Raw genomic sequence first — 22,032 nt, 5'->3', positions numbered from 1 at the left:
TTTTTCCCATAATCTCCTGAAGGTGAGGTAGTCACAACAAACTTTTAGAAGTTCCCCTTATTCACCTTGTTCAACATTTTAATTTTAATCATTAGTGTGATTTTGTGTACCACAAATAAAATATGTGATTGTTTCTGGTAGTAAAATATTCATGGCCCATTCAATAAAATTAAATATATCAATATATTAAAATATACTCCCTCTCCTCCCTGCAAAACAGAAAATCGCAGAGTTCTTCAAAGAGTGCCATCAAGTACCAGCAAAGCTGAGCACTACTGGATTAGGTGACTACATTAGTTTCCTGCTGCTGCTGTAGCACATTACCATAAACCAAATGTCTTAAAACAACAGCAACTAATTGTTTTACATTTAGATAGGCCTGAAGTCCACAATGAGTCTTACAAGGCTAAAATCAAGGTATCAACAAAGCTAGTTTCTTTAAGAGGACCCTGGGGAGAATCCATTCCTTGCTTTATCCAGCTTCTGGTGGCCGCCAGCATTCCCTGGCTTTTGATCACATCACTCCCGTGTCTGCTTCTGCCGTCACATTGCCTTCTCTTCTATAATAAAATTTCCCTCAACCCCCCTCTTATAAGGACGCTTGTGATTACATTTAAGGCCCACTGGATAGTCCAAGGTAATCTCCCCATCTCAAGATCCTTAATTTAATGATCTCTGCAAAGCCCTTTTGCTGTGCAAATGAACATTTACAGGTTCCAGGAATTAGGACAGTGACTTTTAAAGGGCTCTCTGATTCTAAAATTTTACATTACTAAGGTCTAAATGTGTGATTATAAATACTTATCTGAATGCAGAGTACCAGAATAGTAAATAAATATTTTTAATTTTTAATATAAAAATATGGTATCTTTCTATGTTTAGTCATTCCTTGAAAGGAACTTAGTAGTTTAAGAATTTTACCAATAGAATACTGGTAGAACTATATATTTTTTGATATCTGATCATAGTTTTAATATGCAAATAATACAATAGTGATTACAATATATCAATTATTTAAAAATATGCTTTTTATTCTCACCACAAAAAAAAATTATGTGACAAGCTAGAGGTGTTAGCTAAGTCTATAGTGGTAACCATATTGCAATATAGAACTATCAAATCATCTCATTGTACACATTAAAATTACAGAATGTTATATGTAAATTATATTTATATATACTTTTTATTATAATAACCTGTATATGTCACTTTATAAAAGAGGATAACCATAGTAAGGTCAAGTGAAATAAATAGATCATCAAACCTTATCTTAATTATTAGCTTCACCCTTTATCCAAATTAAATTTTTTTCCCAAAATGCTAACAAATAGCAAAATTGACTAACTTTATTTTCAACTCTTCTTTGTTTGTGTTCCTCAGCTAGAGGTATAAAAAGATAATGCCCAAAGCAAGCTAAAACAAAAAAAAAAGGGACATGTATAATATATTTCACAAACTTAATAATAATTTCTTTGACAGTTGAGGTATGTTATATGAAGTATGAAATTAATCTACTATGACTATTATTGGTAGGTGTATCCTGATTGTTTGGCACAAGCTATCTATGCAACATTCCAGGAAGCATTTCCAGAATCCAGTCATCTCTTTAATGATGAATTTAAAGAAGATCTAGGGAATAATATTTGTCTTTGGTTGTCAGGTAAGACTATGTCATTTAAATATTGATCATTACTTTGGATTATGTCTGATCCAGTCAAAAAATTGGTATTTTTTTGCCTTTCAAAATATGTCATATTACTGCCTATGCTTTATTTTATTTTATATTTAAATTATTTTTTTTCTGTGATTTTTGTTTTATTTTCAATTACAGTTGACCTTCAAAATTTATTATATTATATTATATTATATTATATTATATTATATTATATTATATTATATTACTTACAGGTGTATAGCATTTATAAAATGCCTAACCCTTATTAGTCTAGTACACATCTGGCAATATACATAGTTATTACAATATTATTCTATATTCCCTATGCTGTACTTTACATCCCCTTGACTATTTCATATGTACCAATTTGTATTTCTTAATCCCTTCACCTTTTTCACCTATTCCCCCAACCCTGCTCCCATCTGGCACCCATCAGTTTGTTCTCTGCATCTATGAGTCTATTTCTGTTTTGTTTATTTGTTTAGTTTGTTCTTTAGATCCCACATAGAAGTGAGATCATATGATATTTGTCTTTCTCTATTGTACTTATTCACTCAGCATAATAACTTCCAGTTCCATTTATGTTGTTGCAAATGGTAAGATTTCATTGCTTTTTTAGGGCTGTGTAATATTCCATTGTATGTATGTACCATATCTTCTTTATCCAGTCATCTATTGATGGGCACATAGGTTGCTTCCATTACTTGGCTATTGTAAATAGTGCTGTGGTGAACATAGGGGTGCATATGTCTTTTTTAGTTAGTCTTTTGGGTTTCTTTGGATCAGTACCCAGAAGTGGAATGCCAGAGTCATAAGGTAGTTCTAGTTTTAATTTCTTGATGACCTTCTATACTACCATAGTGGCTGCACCAATTTGCAATCCACCAACAGTGCACAAGGGTTTCCTTTTCTTCACATTCTTGCCAACACATGTTGTTTGTTGATTTATTGATGATGGACATTCTGACAGGTGTAAGGTGATATCTCTTTGTGGTTTTAATTTGCATTTCTCTAATAATTAGTGATGTTGAGCATCTTTTCATATGTCTACTGACCATGTGTATGCCCTCTTTGGAGAAATGTCTGTTCAGGTCCTCTGATTATTTACTTGGATTTTTAATTCATTTTTTTTGTGTGTGCGTATGTTGAGTTGGGTGAGTTTTTTAATAAAGTTTGGGTATTAACCCCTTATTGGATGCATCATTGGTGAATTCTCTGATTCAGTAGGTTGTCTTTTGTTTTGTTTTGTTTTGTTTAATGGTTTCCTTTTGCTGTGTAAAAACTTGTTAGTTTGATGTAGTCCCATTTATTTTTTTCTTTTATTTGCCTTGCCTGAGGAGATATAGCTGAAAAAAAATATTACTAAGAGCAATGTCAGAGATTTTACTACCTATGTTTTCTTCTAGGAGTTTTATGGTTTTGGATCTTACATTTATGTCTTTATTCCTATTTGAGTTTATTCTGATATAGGGTGTAAGAAGGTGATCTAGATTCATTTTTTTTGTATGTGTCTGTACAATTTTTCCAACACATCTATTGAATAGACTGCCTTTACCCTATTGTATAGTCTTACCTCCTTTGTCATAGATTAAGTAACCATATAGGTATGGGTTTATTTCTAGGCTATCTATTGTTTTCCATTGATCTATGTGTCTGTTTTTATGCCTCTACCATACTGTTTTGATTACTATAGCCTTGTAGTATAGTTTGATACCAGGTATTGTGATACCTCCAATTTTGTTCTTTGTCAAAATTGCTGTGGCTAGTCAGTGTCTTTTGTGGTTCCATATAAATTTTAGGATTATTTGTTCTAGCTCTGTGAAAAATATCATTGGCACTTTGATAGAGATTGCATTGAATCTATAGATTGCTTTGGGTAGTATGGGCATTTTAATGACATTAATCTTTCAATCCATGAACATGGTATATGCTTCCATTTATTTGTAACTTCTTCAATTTCTTTCTTCAAAGCCATATAATTTTCTGAGTACAAGCCTTTTACCTCTTTGGATAAATTTATTTCTAGGCATTTTTTGATGCAATTGTAAATGAGATTGTTTTCTTAATTTCTCTTTCTGATAATTTGTTATTGGTATATAATAATACAGTCAATTTCTGAATATTAATTTTATATTCTGCTACTTACCTAAATTTATCAATTCTAATAGCTTTTTGGTGAAATCTTTAGGTCTCTCTATATATAGTATCAAGTCATATGCAAATAATGACAGTTTTACTTCTTCCTTTCCAATTTGAATGTCTTTCATTTCTTGTCTAATTGCTGTGGCTAGAACTTCCAATACTACGTTGAATAAAAGTAGCAGAAGTGAACATCCTTGTTTTGCTCCTGATCTTAAGGAAAATGCTTTTAGCTTTTCCCACTGAATATGATGTAGGCTGTGGGTTTGTCATACATGGCCTTTATTATGTTGAGGTATGTTCCCTCTGTTCCCACTTTGCTGAAACTTTTTATCATAAATGGATGCTAGATTTTGTCAAACTCTTCTTCTGCATCTATTGATATGATCATATGATTTTCATCATTTTGTTTATGTGGTATATCATGTTAATTGATTTTCAGATTTTGAACCAACCTTCCATCCCAGGAATAAATCCAAATTGATCATGGTGTATGATCTTTTAAATTTATGCTGGACTCAGTTTGCTAACAGTTTGTTGAGAATTTTTGCATCTGTGTTCATCAAGGATATTGGCATATAATTTTCTGTTTTTGTAAAGTCTTTGTCTGGCTTAGAAAGCAGGGTACCGGTGGCCTCGTAAAATGAGTTTGGGAGCCTTACATCTTCTTGAATTTTTTGAAATAACTTGAAAAGGATAGGTGTTAATTCTCTTTGAATGCTTGATAAAATTCACCTGTCAAGCCATCTGGTCCAGGACTTCTGTTTGTTGGGAGTTTTTTGATTACTGATTCGATTTTATTAGTAGTAATTGGTCTGTTCAGATTATCTGTTTCTTCTTGATTTAGTGTTGAAAGATTGTATGCTTCTAGAAATTTATCCATTTCTTCCACATTGTCCAGTTTGTTGGTATATAATTGCTTATAGTATTTTCTTATGTTTGTTTTTTTTTAATATTTCTGTGGTGTTGGTTGTCACTTCTCCTTTTTCATTTCTGATTTTATTTATTTGGGTCCTCTCTTTTGTTCTTGATAAGTCTGGGTAATGGTTTGTCAATTTTGTTTGTCTTTTCAAAGCACCAGCCCTTGGTTTTGTATTGCTTTTTAAACTCTGTTTCATTTGTTTCCACTCTGATTTTTTTTTAATATTTTTATTGGGGAATTGGGGATGGGAACAGTGCTGGGGAATTGGGGGAAGGGGAACAGACAAGTTGCTGTCGTTTTGTTCTTCAGTCTAGTTGTGGAGGACGTTGCTTCACTGGCCCAAGTTGGCGCCATCATTGCGCTCTTCCCGGGTGAGGCAGATCAGTCGCCAGCTTCTGGATGGCCACTCACTGCGGCTGCTGGCCGCTCACGCTGGCTGCTGGCCACACACGGTAGCCCATGGCAACCCACTGCAGCAGGGGCTGCGGCCTACGCCATTGCCGGCGACTCACGGCAGCCCAGCTCCAGGTTGAGCTGTTGTTCAGCATCTTAGCTGTAGAGGGCAGTGTCACTGGCCCTCATATGTGGGATCTGAACCGGGGCCCTCTGGTGTCCCAAGCCAGCTCTTAACCAACGCGCCACTCAGCCGGCCCATCCACTCTGCTCTTTATTATTTCTTTCCTTCTGGTCACTTTGGGCTTTGTTTGCTGTTCTTTTCTAGTTCCTTTAGGTATGAACTTAGATTGTTTATTTGAAATTTTTCTAGTTTCTTTAGGTAGGCCTGCATTGCTATGAATTTCCATCTTAGGACTGCTTTCTCTGTATCCCATAGATTTTGGGGTGTTGTGTTTTCATTTTCATTGTCTCAAGGTATCTTTTGAATTCTTCCTTGATCTCATTGCTAACCCATTCATTGTTCAGTAGCAGGTTATTTAACCGTCATGTGTTTGTGTGTTTTTCAGTTTCTTCTAATTGATTTCTATTTTCATATCATTGTGGCTGGAAAAGATGCTTGATATGATTTCAATCTTCTTAAATTTATTAAGGTTTGTTTTGTGGCCTAACATGTGATCTATCTTGAAAAATGTTTCGTGTGAACTTGAAAAGAATGTATATTCTGCTGCTTTGGGGTGAAAAGCTCTAAAAATATTAATGAAATCTACCTGGTCTAATGTGTCATTTAAGACCACTGTTTCCTTGTTGATTTTCTGTCTGGAAAATGTATCCCTTGATGTCAATGACTGTGTTACTGTCAGTTTCTTCTTTTATGTTGGTTAATATTTGCTTTATATATTTAGGCGCTTCTATGTTGGGTGCATAAATGTTTACAAAGGATGTAATTCTTATTAGATTGATCCCTTTATCATTATGAAATATCCTTCTTTGTCTCTAATTATAGCTTTTGTTTTAAAGTCTATTTTTTTCTGATATATGTATTGCTACCCGAGCTTTTTTTGCTGTTGCTGTCCCATTTGCATGAAATATCTTTTATCCATCCTTTTACTTTTAGTCTATGTGTGTCTTTTTATCTGAAGCAGGTCTTTTGTAGACAGCATATGGGTATATATGGGTCTTATTTTCTTTTCCATTCAGCTACCCTATATCTTTTGATTGGAGCATTTAATTGATTTATGTTTAAAGTAATTGTTGATAGGTACGTAGTTATTGCCATTTTATTATTCATATATTTGATCTTTTTTTTGTTTTCCCCTTCTTCTTCTTAAAGAAGTCTCTTTAACATTTCTTATAATACTGTCTTGGTGGTAATGAATTTCTTGAGCTTTTTCTTGTCTGAGAAACTCTTTATTTCTTTCAATTTTAAATGATAGCTTTGCTGGGTAGAATAGTCTTGGTAGTAGGCCCTTGCTTTTTATCCCTTTGAATATTTCCTGCCACTCCCTTCTGGCCTGTAATGTTTCTGTTGAGAAATCAGCTGACAGTCTTATGGGAGATCCCTCGTAGGTAACACTGCTTTTCTCTTACTGCTTTTAAGATTCTCTCTTTGTCTTTAACCTTTGGCATTTGAATTATGATGTGTCTTAGTGTGGGCCTTTTGGGGTTCATCTTGTTTGGACTTTCTGTGCTTCCTGGACTTGTATGTCCATGTCCTTTACCAGGTTAGGGGAGTTTTTCATCATTATTTCTTCGAATAGTTTGTCAATTCCTTGCTCTCCCTTTTTTCCTTCTGATACCTCTATGATGTAAATGTTGCTACATTTTATGTTATCCCAGAGGTCTCTTAAACTCTCCTTATAGTCGGATTCTCTTTCTTTTTGCTCTTCTGATTGGGTGTTTTCTGCCACATTATCTTCTAAATCACTGACTCGATCCTCTGCTTAATCTAACCTACTGTTGATTCCCTCTAGTGTGTTCTTCATTTCAGTTATTATATTTGTATTTCTGACTGGTTCTTTTTTTTGTTTTCTGTCTCTTTGTTGAAGTTCTCACTGAGATCATTGAGCATCCTTAAAACCAGTGTTTTGAACTCTGCACCTGGTGGATTGCTTGTCTCCATTTTGTTTCATTCTTTTTGTGGAGTTTTGTTCTGTTCTTTCATTTGGGACATGTTTCTTTGTCTCTTCATTCTGCTGCTTCCCTGTTTTTGTTTTCATGTACTAGGTAAAACTGCTCTTGTCCTGTGCTTAGTAGAGTGGCCTTGTGTAGTAGCTCCTCTGTGGTGCTCAGCGGCACAATCTCAGTGGTCACCTGAGCTGGGTACTCCAGGTGTGTCTCATGTATGGGTTGTGTGTGCCCTCCTATTATAGTTGCAGCTCTGTTGCTGTTTGCATATCAGTGGGACTGATTGACCCTTAGGCTGATTGATTGTGAGGACTGGCCATGACTACAGTGGAGGAGCTGTTGTTCAGGGGCTGACCCTATGGAGTAGGATTTGCATTAGTAGGGCTTTAGTGCCTGCCCTGCCTTCTGTTTGGTTATGTCTTTTATGGGGGTGGTGCTGTGGTGTGGTCTGAGGCTGGGCACCAGATGTGTTGGTTCTGGGGTCTCTTGGGAGGGGCTCTGTTGCAGGCCAAGTTCAGCTGCTGCCAATTCCCTGACTGCACCCTCTTGGCATGAGCTATAAAGTGATCTGCAGATAATTGCCTCAGGTGCTAGGCTTGGAGGTGCCTGGGAGAGGTAAAGCTGCAAACTGAGGCCAGCTGCTGCTCGTGGTGGGCTAGGGGCTACTGAGTAAGAGGTATGGGGCACACCGAGGCTAGATGCTGCTTGTGTGGCGTTTGTGAACCATTGAATGATTTTAGGAAAGTCTGTAGCATGAGCCACTACAGACTGTTTTTATGGAACAGCCACTGGAAGAGGTTTGGGTGGGACTATAAGTTGGGTGGGGCAGGAACTCAGGGAATCACCAGAGCAGGGAAAGTGTCAGCTAGGTTAATGAAGACTCAGTCTGGGTTGGGGAGGGCTCAAAATAGAAACATTGGCTTCTGCCAGCACTTCCGTCTGGGAGAAAGCTGCCCATCCTGTTCTCACCTTGAAGCCAGACAATTAATTTCCCCGCTTTATGTTTCTGGCACATTTTGAGCTACTGCCCCATCACTGAAGTGAGTGAGTTTGTCAGGGTGTAAGTCCATGTGCAGGTCCTTTAAAGGGAGCTCTCTGGACTCAAGCAGCCCTCTGTCTCTCTCAACCATAATTCCCACTGGTTTTCAGAAACAGAAGTTGTGAGGACTTCTCTTCCTGGTACTGTAATCCTGGGCTGCGGAGCCTGGTGTGGGGCTGGGACCCCTTGCTCCTCAGGGGGACCTTTCCCCTGAGATATTCCTCTCAATTTTTAACCACCACATATAGGTGTGGGATCCACCCCACTCTGCATCTCTGCCCCTCCTACTAGTCTTGAGGTGGCTTCTTCTGTATATCCTTAGTAATAGTACTTCTGTTCAGCTAGACTTCCAGCAGTTCTCCATGATGTTAGTTCTGTAGTTTACTTGTAATTTGGATGTGATCATGGGTGGAGGCTAGCACAGCCTTTTACATACTTTGGCATCTTGACTGGAAGCAACCCCGCACCAAGTTTTGGCTATTTTCTAATTCACTGTTTTATATATTAAGACATTAACATTTCTATGTAGAAGTTCACACATTTGAAACTTGAGACTGACAATCCTCACAGGACTGCTGTGAGAATGAAATGTATAATACTGGTAAAAATTATTTGACAAATTAAAAAGATATTTTCAAAATCCTAATTTCTTTGGTTAAACATAAATTTTCTATTAACAGGTTTAAAACCTCAAAGAGGTTTTTGGACCCACTGGAAACTGAAAGAACTCTCCACAACAACTATACATGGTATCAAGAAAACACCCTTAAAATCTCTACAGGAGAGGATTGCAATCAGTCAAGAACGCATAGCAAATTGTAAGTAAATTTATTATAAACTGAAGAATGAAATAGATAGCCAAAATCAAGAGTGCTAAGTTATTTGTCAGAATTTTCTAATGATTTATTCTTTGGTGAGAGTCTTAAAACATTTGATTTAGATTGGTGTTACAGTAGTTTGAATATTGCTTTACATTTTTGTTTTTCATTATAAAAATATGTGCGTAAGTCCTTTTCTGATTTTTCTATTATTATATTGTTATAATGATTTTTAGGAACTTTTCACATATACTGCAAATATTCTTACTTTTTAGCTAAATTGCTCACTGATTAATAATGTGTTTTGCCAATAGGTGTTAAAAAATATTTTTTCTTTAAGTTTAAATAACACTTTCTTTAGAGTTTCAGTTTTGTGCCATGTTTGTCAAGACTGACTTACCTAATATTATGAGACTACTTGTTTTTTTCTAGTACTTTCTCTATTCCCATGTTTTATTTAACATTTTAATCCATTTGGACTTTATTTTGTTATGAGAAAGTTAGTTGTATTTCAGTGTTTTGGTTTTTTCCAATTGCTCATTTATTAAATAGTACACTTGCAGGCTACTTGAAATATCAATTCACTTGGATGTATTTTTGTATTCTCTTGTGTTCCTTGAGCTACATGCCAAATTCCTGCACCAGGATTAAACTTCTCAGTTACTCTACATTAATAAGCACTATAAGGCAAGTTTATCTTTCTCTTGTTTATACCATATTTTCAATACAAAATGTAGTTCTGGTGCTCAGTCCTCATTTCTGATCCATTAAATCAGAATCTCAGGCTCGGTAGTTTTGAAAGCTACCCAGGTGATTTCAATGTTCAGGCATAGTTAAGAACCATTAGTGTAGAGAGAAATACCTTTCAAACTTTTCTTTGATATAGGCCAGGGGAAAGAGTGACTATCCTATTCAACCTACACTTCTGAAAACTATTCTTCAATTAATTTCTGATTCTAAAATTATTAATTAGTTAATTACTGCTTTTTGGATTTGTATTGTGCTTTTCCCCACTCTTATTCCCATAGATATCATCCTACCTGATTTCTATCTTTTAGTAGCTACCTGACATTTCTTGTTTTCTGTTACCCTGGGTTTTCCAGAACTTCATACATAGTTGTTATTTTTAAAGAAAAGAAAGATACCCTACTATACTGACCCAGTCTTGCATATCTGTGTTTATTTCCCACTTTCACATGTGAATAACAACTTGGCTAAACATAAAATTAAGAGGTTTACGGGAGCTCTTTATTTTGTTAAAATTTTAACTTACAGAAAGTGATAAGAATAGCATAAGGCACTCCCATATATCCCTGATCCACCAACTGATTAAATTTTACCCTATTTGTTTTATCATTCTCTCTCTCTTCTTTTTTCATATAAGCATTTAAAGCTATAAATTAAGCACTGTTTTAGCTACATTCCACTACTTTCGATGTGTTATATTTTCATTATCATTTAATTCAAAATATTTTCAAATTTTCAGTATAATTTCTATTTTGACCCATGGGTTATTTAGAAACGTACTGTTTAATTTTCAAATATTTGGGACTTTTTTAGATATCTTGTAGTTATTGATTTCTAATTTAAAAATATTGTGGTCTGAGAATATACCCTATACGATCTTTTGCAATGTATTGAGATTTGCTTGATGGTCCAATGCATGGTCTCTCTTGGTGAACGTTTCATGTACACTTGATAAGAATGTACGTTCTGCAGTTGTTTTATAAACCTCAATTAGATCAAGGTGTTTGATAACTTTATTCAGATCTTCAATACCAAGAATTAGCAAACTATAGCTTGTGGAGCAAATCTGGCCTGTAGCCAGCTTTTATGTGTCCTCTGAGCTAAGAATGATTTTTATATTTTTAAGGGTTGAGAAAAAAACAAAACAAAACAAAATAAAGAATATGCTACAGAGATTACATATGGCCCATAAAGCCTAAAATATCAACTACCTGACCCTTAATAGAAAAACTTTGGTAACTCTGATTCCGTATCCTTACTAATATTTGATTTAGTTGTTCTATTAATTACTGAAAGGGGATGTTAAAATTTCCAACAATAGTTGTGGAATGATTTCTCCTTTTAGTTCTGTTGATTTTTGCTTTATGTATTTTTAAGTTATTGGGCACATTATGCTTTCCCTTTAATCATTATGGAATGTTCCTTCATATCTATGATAATTCTCTTTCTCTTGAGTTTTGTTTCTCTATTTTGTTTGTGGTTTATAAGGTGAGTTGTATCTTTTCCCGTCTTTTTACTTACAATCTATTTGTGTTTTTAGGTTTAAAGTGTACTTCTTGTAAACAATCTATAGTTGAGTCTTGTTTTTTTATTTAGTCTGACAGTTTCTTCCTTTTATTGGAGTGCTTACTTCATTTACATTCACTATAACTATTGATATGGTTGGGTTTATTTTTGTCTTGTTCTTTTTCTTTTTTTCAGTTTGTCTCGCCTGATTTTTGTTCTTCATTTTCCTTTTCCTGTCTTTATTTTGGTTAATCAAATATTTTCAGTAGTCTACTTTAATTACTGGCTAAAATTCCACTTTTATTGGCTATTTGCCTATACCTCTTTGTAATTTTTGAGGTTACCTTAATGATTACAAAATGCGTCCTTAAATTATCAAAATATTACTTAAAGTTAATATTGTCCTATTTTACTAAAAATGTAGGAACTTGGAACAGTATAGTTACCCATACTTCTTCTTTGTCCTTTATGCTTTGTTGTCATATATATATATATATAAATATATATGTGTGTGTGTGTTTGCGTGTGCGTGTGCATGTGTGTGAGTGTGTGTGTGTGTGCGCGTGTGTGTGCATGTGTGTGTGTGCACGTGTGTGTGTGTGTGTATTTGAAGATCTACATGAATAATAACCGCACATTATGTAGTATTATTATTTTTGCTTCGAATAACTGCATCATTTATTTCAGCTTTATTGGGGTCTAATTGTTGTACAACAAACCACATATATTTAAAATGTAAAACGTGGTGAGTTGACGTGTAACGCCGTAAACCATCACAACTTTCAAGATAGGAAACATATCCACCATCCCAAACATTCCTCATGCTTTTTTGTAATTCCTCCCTCCCACACAGTCTAACTTATCATTTTTTTTCCAATATAGCTTGTGCTTTTCTGTGTCATATTTAAGAATTTTTTGTGTAACCCAGAGTCACCAAGATTATCTTCTATATTTTCTTCTAGAAACCTTATAGTGTGTAATTTTATAGTTTATAGTTGTAGCTCTTACATTTAGGTCTCTAATTCATTTTGAGTAATTTTTGCAAATTATGGGAACTAAGCGTATGGGAAGTTCTTTCTTTGCATATTGTTCAGCACCATCTGTTGAAAAGATTATCCTTTGTCCATTATATTGTCTAGGAAACTGTCAAAAAATCAGTTGATCATATTTTTGTTGGTCTATGTCTGTATTCTGTATTCTGTTCCACTGATACCAATACCAAACTACCTTGATAATTGTGGTTTATAATATATCTTGAAGTAAGGTACTGTAAGTCCTCCGACTTTGTTCTTCTTTTAAAAAATTATTTTGACTATTCTAGATTGTTTTATTTTGTTCTTCTTTTAAAAAATTTGTTCTTTTAAAAAATTATTTTGACTATTCTAGATTTTTTTATTTTCATATAAATTTTAAAATATGCTTGTCTGTTTTTAAAGTATATACTCTAGAATTTTGAAGCTATAGGTCAATTCAATATTGAGTTTTCCAATCCATGAACATAGAATATCTCCACATTGATTTAGTGCTTCTTTTTTTTTTTTTCTTAAAATTTATTGGAGTGACAATGGTCAACAAAACTACATGGGTTTCAAGTGTACAATTCTATAATACATCATCTATATATTGTATCATGTGTTCACCACCCAGAGTCAGTTCTCCTTCCATCCATATATTTGACCCCCTTTACCCTCTTCTATTATCCTCTCTCTCCCCTTACCCTCTGGTAACTGCTAAACTGTTGTCTGTGTCTAGGAGTTTTTTTTTGTTTATTTGTTTGTCTTGTTTCTTTGTTGCTTTCAGTTTTTTTTTCTAATTAAAGTTTATTGGGGTGACAACTGTTAATAAAGTTACATAGATTTCAGGTGTACAATTCTGTAATACATTATCTATATATCACATTGTGTGTTCACTACTCAGAGTCAGCTCACCTTCCATTACCATATATTTGATTCCTTTTACCCTCAGATATCACCCCCTACAACCCTTGGTTGTTTTCAATTTTATATACCACATATCAGTGAAATCATGGTTCTCAACTTGTTCTGTCTGACTTATTTTGCTTAGCATTATAATCTCAAGACCCATCCATGTTGTCACAAATGGCAGTATTTCATCTTTTCTTATGGCAGAATAGTATTCCATTGTGTATATATACCACAACTTCTTCATCTAATCATCTATCAAAGGACACTTTGGTTGTTTCCATGTCTTTGCCAATGTAAATAAAGCTGCAGTAAACATCAGAGCATGTATATCTTTATGGATAAATGTTTTCAGATTGTTTGGGTAGAAACCCAAGAGAGGGATTGCTGGGTCATATGATAATTTTATTTTGAATTTTTTGAGGAACCTCCATACTGTTTTTCATAGCGGCTGTACCAATTTACATTCCCACCAACAGTGTATGAGCGTTCCTTTTTCTCCGCAGCCTCTCCAACACTTATTATTTGTCTTGTTGATGATAGCCATTCTAACAGGTGTGAGGTGATATCTCATTGTGCTTTTGATTTACATTAGCCTAATAGCTAGTGAAGTTGAACATTTTTTCATGTATCTGTTGGCCATTTGTCCTCATATGTCTTGTTGGGAGAAGTTTCTGTTCATGTCCTCTGCCCATTTTTTAATTGGCTTGTTTGTCTTTTTGTTGTTGAGTTGTATGAGTTCCTTATATATTTTGGATATTAACCCCTTATTGGAGGTGTTGTTTGCAAATATCTTCTTTTATTTATCTCAGCAATAATTACTAATTTTTATTTACATATGTTGCACATATTTCTCAAATGATATTGTATATGGTATTTTTTATTTCAATTTCTGATTGTTCACTCCTATATAGAAAGCACTGTACAAAAATATTTTTATATTGATGTTATTTCATACAATCTTACTAACTTTGCTTATTAGTTTTAGTAGCCTTTTTAGATTGCTTAGGATTTTCTGTATGGACAGTCATGTCATCTGACAATAAAGAGCATTTTGCTTTTACATTTCCAATCTATATATCTATATCTATCTATCTATCTATCTATCTATCTATCTATCTATCTATATGCCTTTTATTTATTTTACTTGCCTATGGCTATGGATTCAAAGAAAATGTTGCCTAAAAATGGTGAGAGTAGGAATCCTCGCCTCATTGCTGATCTTAGAGGAAAATGTTAGGTTACTTAACTTTAAATGGATTTTGGCTGCAGGTGTCTATAGATGTCTTTTTTTAAAATAATTTTTTATTTTTCAATTACAGTTGATGTACAATATTATATTAGTTTCAGGTATGCAACATAGTGATTACATATTTATATAACTTACAAAGTGATCACCCCAATAAGTCTAGTACCCATCTGACATCATACATACTTATTATAATACTATTGACTATATTCCCTATGCTATGCTTTACATCCCCATGACAATTTTGAACTACCGATTTGTACTTCTTAATCCCGTCCCCTTTTTCACCCACAACCCCCTCCTATCTGGCAACCATCAAAATGTTCTATATCTACGAGCTTGTTTCTAATGCTATTCAAATGATCAATTCCTTTTCAAGTGAACTTTGCAGTTTTGGGTGAATTTTTATTTCATTCCTTTAAATATTTGTTTAGTTTTTTCTGGGATGCAATCCAGTTACTTAGAAATATTTTGAGCCATTTAAGGCTTGCTTTTAAGCTGCCCCTACTGAGGCAATACCCTTCTTAGTATTGTACCCCCTGCTCTGTGTATAGGAGGTTTCCCACCTGGCTGTCTGGAACGTGAGCTTTTATGTGAGCCCCAAGCAATGTTCTGCTTACTCCTTCCTTTGGTTCTTTACCAGCCTCAAGCAAAGATTCAAGGGTAACTTAATGAAGCTCTCCAGAATGCCCCCTGTGTGTATCTGTCTCCCTACATTCTGCTGACCTGCGAATTTTAGCTTGCCTTGGCCTTCCTCAATGCTGAGTTTTATTTTCTCAGCTCAGTAAACCAGTGAGCTCAGTTGGATTCCCACCACTTGCACTAGGGCCTGCAGATTCTTTTTTAGAGACAAAAAGATGAGACAATTGAAGAGCTCCCTGATTTGTTTCTCTTGGAGATTCCTGCCCTGTGCTGCCGGTTGTCCAGCACTTGAAAACCATTGCTTCATATATTTTGTCCAATTTTTTAAATAGTTTAAGAAAGAAAAGTAAATCCAGTCCCCCGTTATCCATCATAGTTAGGAGTGGAGGTGATTATATGATTATGCATTTTTAAAAGATTAAGAAAAGACTTCAAAATAGTCTTCTATATTTATTCACGTATTTACCATTCCTGGCTCTTCATTCCTTGCTATAAATTTGAATTTTTATATGGTTTTATAATTTCTCTTCAGACTGAAAAACGCCTATTGGCACTTCTTACAGTTCTAATCTGCTAGCAATTAATTTTCTCAAGATTATTTATATAAAATAATGTTCATTTTGCCTTATTTTTGAATGATATTTTTGCTGGATATAGACTCCTAGGCTCACTTTTCTTTAGCCTTCGAGTAAGATATTGTTCCAGTGTGTTGTGGTTTGTATTGTTTCTAATGAGAATCAGACACTATTCTTACCATTGCTCCACAACGTCTGGGGTCAGAAACCTTTCCTGTAGAGGGCCAAATAGTAAATATTTTAGGCTTTGTTGGATACATATAGTCTCTGTCACATAATATTTTTTGCAACTCTTTAAGGATATAAAAACCATGCTTAGCTTTCACGCTACATGGAATAGGTCATGGACTGAACGGACTTGCAGGCTGTAGTTTACTGATCCTCATTCTATGTAATGTGCCTTTTTCTCCTCGAGCTACCGTTAAGATTTTTCTCTCTATCCTTGGTATTCAGCAGTTTGTCCATGATGTGCTGGTGTACTTTTATTTGTGTTCATCATACGTGGGGATCATTAAGTTTATTAAATTTTGTAGTTTGATGTTTTTTACCAAATTGGGAATTTTTTTATCATTATTTCTTCAAATAAGCTGTGTTCTAGTTCTCTCTGGGACTCCAAGTTAACATGTATTGCATTGCTTAATATTGTCCACAGCTCACTGGGACTTTGTTATTTTTTTCAATCTTTTTTTCTCTGCATTCTGTTGATTGTGTAATTTCTATTTATTACACCTCAAGTTCACTTATTCTTTCATCCATGTTCTATAGTCTACTCTTTTGTTCAAAAATAAAAGTAAAGAAAATATCTACAATCTACTCTTAAGTCCAATAAATGAATATTTCATTTCATGCATTGTGCTTTTTAGTTAAGAATTTCCACTTGATCCTTTTTTATAGTTTCCATTTCTATTCTGAAGTTCTCTTTTTCCATTATAATCATATTTTCTCTTAAGTCTTCACATATATTTAAAATAACGGCCTTAAAGTCCTTGTATGGTAATTCCAACATTTGGATAACTTTGAGATGGATTTCTATTGGCTATTTTGTTCCTGACTGTGTGTCACTATTTCCTGTTTCTTTCCATGTCTGGTAATTTATAATGTATTCTGGGAATTTTGAATGCTACTTTGAGGTGGCTCTGGATTCCGTCACCTTCCACCGAACAATGTTAGTTTTTGCTCAAGCAGGCTGTTACTTCAACTGAACTCGAAGTCCAAATGGTGTGTCTTCTGTGGTGGTCAGCCACTGAAATCTTCGCTCAGTACTTTCAGCCATCCAGCTATTCCTTTTCACTTACCTACTAACACCCCCTTTCCCCCATGCATGAGAAACTCAGATACCAGCCAAGGGTTTGAATAGAACTTACAATATGCAGATTTGCGGCTTCCCTCTCTGTGGCCCTTTTCTTTCTAGGATTTCCACCACTCCCTCATTTTTCAGCTCTCTGACAGTCTCAAACCAGCCATATTTCTACTTTCTGTTTGAATTCCATCTGCCCACATGCCATGTAGACTGAGGCGCACCATCAGCCAGAGTTGAAGCTGCATGAACACAAACTGCATCTGCTAAAGGTTCATTTCTTCTTCCAAGGTTCGGCTTCCCTCCAGTTTCTACCTGCTTTTGGTCATTCCCTGGTAGCTTCAAATGGTTGTGTTTTTTAAAAATATTTTTAAGAATTTATAACTTTTATCTGTGGTAAAGTCAGACTGATCTAAATTAAATATCTTATTTAAATATTGAGCTTATTTTCCAATTTAAATATTAAATTCTCAAATCACATTTTTCCACAAAACTAGAGATGTTGCTTCATTATCTTCTATTATTTGGTCTAGTAGAAAAGCCTAAAGCCAACCTATTTTTTCCTTTCTTTATAGTTAATTTATGAATTTTGTTACTTTTGCTTTTTTATTTAGATATTTTCAAGGTTTTTTAATTGGTCTTTAAAATTGAAAAATGTCATTAGAACATATTTTGATATTAATGACAATTTTCATAAGTTTTTCCCAATGCCAAAATTTAGTTTGAATTTTTGGATTTCCTTAAGCTCTGTCACAGACCTAGTAAAGGTCTTAGCCAAATATTTCAAGTGAGACATAGAAACTTACATGGCCAGACTGCGGAGGGTGGAAAGTGCCACCGTTTTAAATATTTAAGCAAAAAGTTTCATTCCACTGTTGGGAGGTATCCTCTGACATGAAGAAATACAACCTCTAGAGAAGGTTTTCTTATCATGTTTTCACATGATATGTTATGACAAAGTGTTGTCTTCTGCTGCAGCATAAAAACTGAATATATATAGGGATCAATTAAATAAGGAAAAGGCCACTGCAAGCTGCTCCTTCCCTATACGAGTTGTATAAACCAGTTCTTTATTATAGAGTGAAAACTGAAATGGCCCTGGCTGTTAGGCTGTAAACAAAACATCAAAGTCCTTAGAAAAGACCACAGTTCTCTCCATTATGTTTGAGGCCTGTCAGGGGCTTACTATTTTAGCAGGTGCCCCTGTATTTTCTAAGTAAGTTTCTGCCAGTGAGGATGTGGCTCTCTTAGGACCTCCTCCTGCATATTTTCCCATGATGTGGTCATGTATGTTTATTATTAAAAACTTTTAAAATTTTGGTCCCACTTCATAGGTTTCAGATATAATATCAATTTTTATATTTATGCTCTTGTGCTGATACAGATTTTTCTATTTATATGTTTTACAATTATTTAACTGAGAATTGGACAGTAGATCCAAGTGGCTATGTTTATTCCATTACCTTACACAGGGGTCTCCTTTTAGGTTTTCTTTTTTTTTAATTACTATAACTTATTCAAACATACAGGAAAGTATAGAGAACATTTCCCACACATAACAAATATTTGTATTTTGCCATACTTGCTTTTCAAGACTTTTAATTACAGATCTTTTATACCATTCTTAAGTCTGCCCCTTCCTCCCCAGAGGTAATGACTATACTGAAATTTGTGGGTATCCTTCCTTTCTATAAAACATAATATTGTTTTTTATGTTCTTTACATAGATAATATATATGAAACTGTTTTACATTTCAATATTTAACAATAATCAATGTTCCATAATTAAAAATAATCAGATATTAACCAATATTTTTGACTATCAAGAGAACATAGTCAAGTTACTTCATAGTTTGTAGAGACTATAGAAAAAAGTTTTTCTCTTCTTCTGGGAAATATTACTTAGAAGCTTTTATCTGAATTACATTTGTTCCAGGTATTCCTTATTTATATGTTGTTTCATGGTAGCCCTGGTTGTTTCAAAAGTTATTACTATTTCAGTATCCATTTTATGCAATCTAAAATGAAGAAATTTTCTAGGTGGTGAAATACCATGCTTGAAAGAGGTTTAAATATATTTCTAATGAAACGGTCATTTTCATTTGGAAAAAAACATAAAAATTATATATGCTTCTAACACACTTGATTTTTACATTAATGGAAAATCTTTATAAAATGTATCATATATTTTATTTACCCATAAATATTTTTTAAATCTTTTTATATCTGATTCTAAAACATGACTAGATTTTTTGTTAGATGAGCTCATCTAAATATGGGAAGGGCAAGTTAGAGGTTTAATGAGTATTTCTTTTCATATGCTTCTCAAAATTAGATTTTAATTTATGTTTAATGTGGGAAGATCTTCAATTTGAAGTATATACTTGATAAAGTGTGTTAACTTATTAGAGTCTTATTAGTAATATTCTTATATGGTAGGTCAGTTTATTATCACTTATAAAATGAATAAACTGAAGCATAAGAAAATTTAGTAACTTGCCCAAGGTCACATAACTGATAAGTAGTGGATATGAATTCAAATTCAGTAAATTTTGGCCTTTGAGTCCGAACTCTTAACCACTTCACATACTGCTGCTCAGTCATTTAATTTTATAGGCTTGTAAATATATTAAGGACTTAAAATTTTCATCGTAGCATAAGAGTTATAACTTATGAGAATTACCATAACCTTGATCCTTCATTCATGACTAATGTGAATGAGTTTTTAGATTCTTTCCTGGGATCAAATTTTAATGGATGAGAAGGAAGGAGGAAAGATGTTAGCAGAAGCACCAAAAAGGGAGCAGAAGACTGGGGGGGAAACTCATTTGTTTCCCAATTTTGTATATGGACCACTTTAGAAAGTGAGCAGTGGTTTGTACAATTGAAAAACCCGTGCTCTGATGCCAAAGTGGTCCAGAAGTACAGTGACAAAAAGGGCTGGAATTTCCAACCCGCTGAAAGAAACTGAGCCTCCATTGAGGAAGCGCTGGTCTGCTACACACCATTGTTTTCAGTAGGGGGACTAAAAGGGCAGTCATACCATTTCAAAAAGGCAAGGATTGCTTCATGAGGGTTTTTTGTTTTTTGGGTTTTTTTCCTGTAAACTTCTGCTTAGATTGTGACTACTAGGGAATCTGTTTAAGGTAGAAGTTCGTTCAAATCTATGTGTTTATTTGAATTTTGAGTCTCTTCTATTTCACTAGAGCCCTAGCCGACTTTTAAAGCTATCTTTTGGGTTTTTGTATTAGTGGGGAGTGATTGCCTCTCCTCCACGCGGTGATTCAGAGATCCAGGCTACTTATGTCTTCCTGAGTTACCACCCTATAGAACTCAATAGTTATTAAAAGTAACCTGCATCAGGAGAATAAAAGAGGAATAGGTGCACACTCTGAAAAGTCTTGGCTCAGAAGTTGCCCACATCACTTTCAATCATATGCCATTAGTGAGAACAAGCCACGGCTATACCTAGATGTAAGGTGGGCTGGCAAATAAAAACCCTGGCTGGGAAGCTGCTGCATAGTGACAACTCTGTGCTATGGCAGACGGAGCACGTATTTGGAGGACAGCCAAGTGTCTATAAGGCAGACATTCAATTAAAGAAGAGTGCAGTGATCCTTATGCATGAAGTGCTTTTGCTATGGCCAATAGTAAAATTTGAGCTGTCAAACAAAAATTCGGAGGACTTGTATATACCAACATTATCTTGAGAGTTTTCCAATACTTAAAGACTTCCCTGATAAGTTAGTGGTGATATTATCAAATGTGATTTTTTTTTCATATTGTATAAAGAAGTGTGTCAACATTTAGAAGATCTGTATAACTCACTGAACCAATATTTTCCAAATGGCCAATACATTATATTAAAATTAATCATACATGGATAAAAAAGTGTGACAAAGGAACTTTAGTGTAACAGAGTGCATAAAGCAGAGTGACACGGTTTCAGACCCCACTTGCTACCCGCCATTAAGAAACTATAACTTCTCAAGTTTTGGTGTAGTATCAAAGAATATTCACAATTAGATGAAAAAGCTTAAAAAATATATATATTTTTTTCCAACTACATATCTGTTTGATACTGGATTTTCTTTCTATACTTCAATGTATAAATATATATTATATATTTCAAAAAACATCACAACAGAAATTCAGAAGTAGATATTGGAATCCAGCTGTCTTGAACTAAGTCAGATTTTGAAGAGATTTTTAAAATGCGAAACAATGTTACTCCTCTCAGAGTTTTTTCTTGAAGTAGTTGTCTCTCAAAAAAATATTCTTTTTTCTGTTAACATGAAATGGATTTATTACTGTTATTTTTAATAAACAAATGTTTAAGATTTCTCGGTTTTAATTTCTCATATAAGAAATATTAATAGATACAAAAACCCACGTAAACAAAAGTTCTTTGGTGTCTTCAGTTCTTAAGAGTATGAAAGGGTTCTGAGACTGAGAAGTTTGAGGACCAACCACCGCCCTACAGGGACGTGCTGCGAATGGGCTTGGCCTGTGGCACCTGGGAGCTACCATATCCAGCTTAGTTTCACAGTTTCTGTGTTGCTTATCCCCAAGCTGGACTCAGTCATCACTGTGCACAATCCCCTAAACATAAGACTCAGAGAATTTATTTACTCAGTATAAAAGTATGTTTTGGTTTGGCGACTTTTCTACATGTTTCTAATTTTTCCTCAGGCCTGATGTGCTTAACTTACACATAAAAGACCTGAGTGTCCTTAGCATGTCCTGTAACCCCTCTGAGCCTTATTTTTCCACCTAAAAAAAAAACGAGATGATGAGAATAGACTATTTCTATATTCCCCTTTCCTAACCTTTTGTTACTCAATAACTTTTATTCATTGGTGTGTACTGAATAATCTTCCAAAGTGGTTGTTGACCATTGAGGCTGAATTAGCAATAGAGACTGGTGGCTTAGGTTTATTCTTTTAGAGCTCTTCCCCATCTATAGCTCTTGTTTCTCTCT

At 34.5% G+C, this 22,032-nt stretch overlaps 1 protein-coding gene across 3 annotated transcripts in view; it reads left to right on the top strand.

The window, feature by feature from the left end:
- FAM227B (family with sequence similarity 227 member B) overlaps positions 1-22,032 on the top strand; it is a 190,177-nt gene that overhangs the window by 27,242 nt on the left and 140,903 nt on the right. For all 3 annotated transcript variants that reach the window (XM_019664673.1, XM_019664680.1, XM_019664687.1), the window contains exons 8-9: positions 1,534-1,660; positions 8,976-9,113. In XM_019664673.1, coding sequence (XP_019520218.1) covers positions 1,534-1,660; positions 8,976-9,113 — 265 coding nt within the window. The remainder of the gene's footprint in view (positions 1-1,533; positions 1,661-8,975; positions 9,114-22,032) is intronic.

This window comes from Hipposideros armiger, unplaced genomic scaffold, assembly GCF_001890085.2.
Source record: "Hipposideros armiger isolate ML-2016 unplaced genomic scaffold, ASM189008v1 scaffold_12, whole genome shotgun sequence".
NCBI classification, from domain to species: domain Eukaryota; kingdom Metazoa; phylum Chordata; class Mammalia; order Chiroptera; family Hipposideridae; genus Hipposideros; species Hipposideros armiger.
The sequence above is the reverse complement of the archived record's forward strand: the minus strand, read 5'-3'. Positions and strand labels throughout refer to the sequence as shown.